At 48.2% G+C, this 2,857-nt stretch overlaps 1 protein-coding gene across 1 annotated transcript in view; it reads right to left on the bottom strand.

Annotated features, from left to right (window-relative positions):
* Positions 1 to 614: 614 nt before the first annotated feature.
* The window catches only part of irf2bp2b (interferon regulatory factor 2 binding protein 2b), a 2,713-nt gene continuing 470 nt past the window's right edge, over positions 615 to 2,857 (bottom strand). Inside the window, exons 1-2 of the mRNA XM_051676363.1 lie at positions 2,394 to 2,857; positions 615 to 1,823 (exon numbers count right to left, since the gene is read on the bottom strand). The exon at positions 2,394 to 2,857 is cut by the window's right edge and continues 470 nt beyond it. Of these exons, the coding sequence (XP_051532323.1) occupies positions 1,078 to 1,823; positions 2,394 to 2,857 (1,210 nt within the window). The 3' untranslated portion in view covers positions 615 to 1,077. The remainder of the gene's footprint in view (positions 1,824 to 2,393) is intronic.

Genomic DNA, 2,857 nt, shown 5'->3' with positions numbered 1-2,857 from the left:
CAGTTCAATTTGATTGTTCCCATTAAATCTAACGAAAACACATTACTGCAAGACTGCAAATTAACATGTTCAATGTTTCTCTGTAGTATCGAAAGGTCTGGCAAATAAACTAAGCCAATTATGTGCAAGCAATGCTTAAATCTTTTATATAATTTTTAAAGCATCAAGCGTGAAAAAGATTGCATTTTAAGAGGTTAAAATAACTAACCAGCACTTAGCTAGCACACTACCCTAATGCTGCTGCAGTGTTTGTTTCAGGTCTTTATCCACCAAATAAGGTCAAATTAAAGATTTTCTACAAGCTCTTCACTCAGACGAGTGTCGGCTTGGATGCAGTGTTAGGTTACTCCGAGTGGAGGTCGAAAACAATGCGGGATACAAGTTGCAGCTTGCATGTTACTTTTTCAAATTCGGGCACTCTCACATTACCTTAGCTTTGCAAATAGATGTCGTATCAATACACCCATTATTGAGGCCAAAAACTCCCAGAATGCACCAGAAAAAAACCTCCCAACACCTGCTTTTTCATTGAAGATGCTGCATCACCCGTATTGTATGATTCAGTGAGAGAACAGCCACTCAACGCACAATAAGCCAACCACAGACACGTCAACTTGTTATTACAAGGTCAGAAATTGTATTTGGCAATTTTAAACAAGTGCATACAATACAGCTAGAAGCGTTTGAGTTTTTGCCAAGTGCTTATAGAGTATTAGTCACATTCTGTGTTTAAACATGGACTGCCACCAGTTCAACTAGTACACTGAGTTCGCTTGGAACAACCACTGAATGGGAGGAGAAAGGAGGCAAAAATAGTCCATTATAGTGCGTACATACCATTTTATCGTCGAAAAAATTTAGAAACACAATGTATTCAAAAAAGGGAAAAATCAAGAAAATTATACAGCCATGTTTACGAAGTGTACAGTTCCCCTAAGTTCTTATGTACAAGTCCGTTAGTTCTCATCCGGATGGTATGCAGTATGATTTACCATGTATGATCATTTGAAATTGTAAATGCTTGTCGTTTTGTTTGTTTTTGTAAAAAATCAAAGAAGAAAAGTGAGAACCACGAAATCAAGGGTCCCGCTCCTTTTTCACTTTTACGTCCCCAGCCAGAATGGTGGCTATTTCGCCCTGCATGAACGCCCAGGGAACATTGGAACCCACCAGCGGGCATTTCTCCCCACTAGGGCAGTACACCTCACCCGTTGCCCCCTGCTGTTTGATACTCTCGCGGGAGCACGGGAAACAGAACTTGTGTGATGGCACGGATGGGCACTGGACGAAATGCGTGTCCTCGAGGCGTTCATGACACAGGGTGCAACACAACGGCACGCTGCCAGGGGGCACAGAGGAATCCGGAATGCTCTGTGCGTGCCCGCCCTGCGGGTCCATGCCTGGCACATGCGCCGTCGCCGTGCCTGACACCCCCAGACCGTCCCTTTGGGCAAGTCGCGACTGAGGGCTTCCGCTGTTTCGCCGCCCTGCGGCCACAGTCGTAGTGGAGTGCACCTGGTTGCCATCTTTGGGCGAACCGGTGCCAGCGCCTGCGTTATCCGCAGCCAAAATAAGGGCGGCCATAGGCGACTGCCCGCTCTGCACGGCAGTAGCCGCCTCGGGCGGGGTGGTGCGTGAGTGTGGGGAGATAGTCGATGGTGGTGCGGCCACAAATCCTGGCAAGGCCGCGGAGGGCATCTTCAGCACGTCAGATGGAGACGGTAACCACGGCTGACCCTCCCCGTTGAGCTTAGCAGCATTGCCCTCCCCATCTGGCTCAGGAGAGGGTTTCCTTTTAATGCCACGAGAGTGCTTAGCTCGGTCTGTAGAGAGAGAGAGAGAGACAAACACTCAAATCAGAGACAGAATATTTGACTAAACAGCTCTTCGCTAGACCAGTACATCATGCATGACCTGTTGTTGGCACTGTTTGACTATTTTCTGCCACAAAATGTGCCCTGGATGATAAAATGGGAAGTCAAGCAACAAAGCAAATCTGTTATATCTGAAACTATTCAGACGCATACTTTGATGCATCACACTGTTTTAAAAATTGAATGCATAACGAGTATGAACATTATCCAGCGTTGCAAAGCACGCTTTGAGCGTAATTCTATTTTAAGCTTGAATGCATGCAAAAACTGAGACTGTCCACAACGATTCTAAAACTTGTATGGATGCATAAAAAAGTAGTATGAATAACGAGGGAGCTTTATCTGGAGTTTTAAAACATGCTTTGACTCCTCATGTTATTCTAGAGACTGATGCATGAATAAAACGCATGCTCTGATGTTTTATACCATTTAAAGGACTGAATGCTTGTTAGAAATACAAGTGTGAATGACGACGACGCATTGATTGTAGTTTGAAAGCATGCGTCGATGCATCGGTACCTGTTTTTAAGGCACTGGAGCTCTCATAGCCCATGCGGTGCTGCAGCGCTGCATGCTCCTTCTTGAAGCGCGAGTCGAGCGTCTGCAGCGCCATCAGGTCTCGAACCGTCTTGCCTTTCTGCGTCCAGTCCTCGACGCGTTTGTGTCCGTCGCTCGCGTCATGTTTATCCTTCATATCGTCCCCTCGCTTGCCCATATGCTCCGCCGTTAACGCGCCCGGGGGGATCCCCATCTGTACATTTCTCCCGTTGAGCGCATGCACCGGAGGCAGCGTCCCGTTGACCAGCGGCACCAGATTGGGAGGCACGGCGCCGGTCCTGCGCGGGTTCGGGCTCTGGCGGTTCAGCTCCGGGGGTTCTTCGGGCTTCGGGAATCCGTTCGGCACCGGGATCCCGTTCACTTGCCGCCCGCCCGCCTGGTACTCCGGACCCAGTCTGGGGGGTCTGTCCGACGCAAGCGGGTAC

Source organism: Myxocyprinus asiaticus, chromosome 37 (assembly GCF_019703515.2).
Source record: "Myxocyprinus asiaticus isolate MX2 ecotype Aquarium Trade chromosome 37, UBuf_Myxa_2, whole genome shotgun sequence".
NCBI classification, from domain to species: Eukaryota; Metazoa; Chordata; class Actinopteri; order Cypriniformes; family Catostomidae; genus Myxocyprinus; species Myxocyprinus asiaticus.
This window is presented reverse-complemented; position numbering and strand designations above follow the sequence as displayed.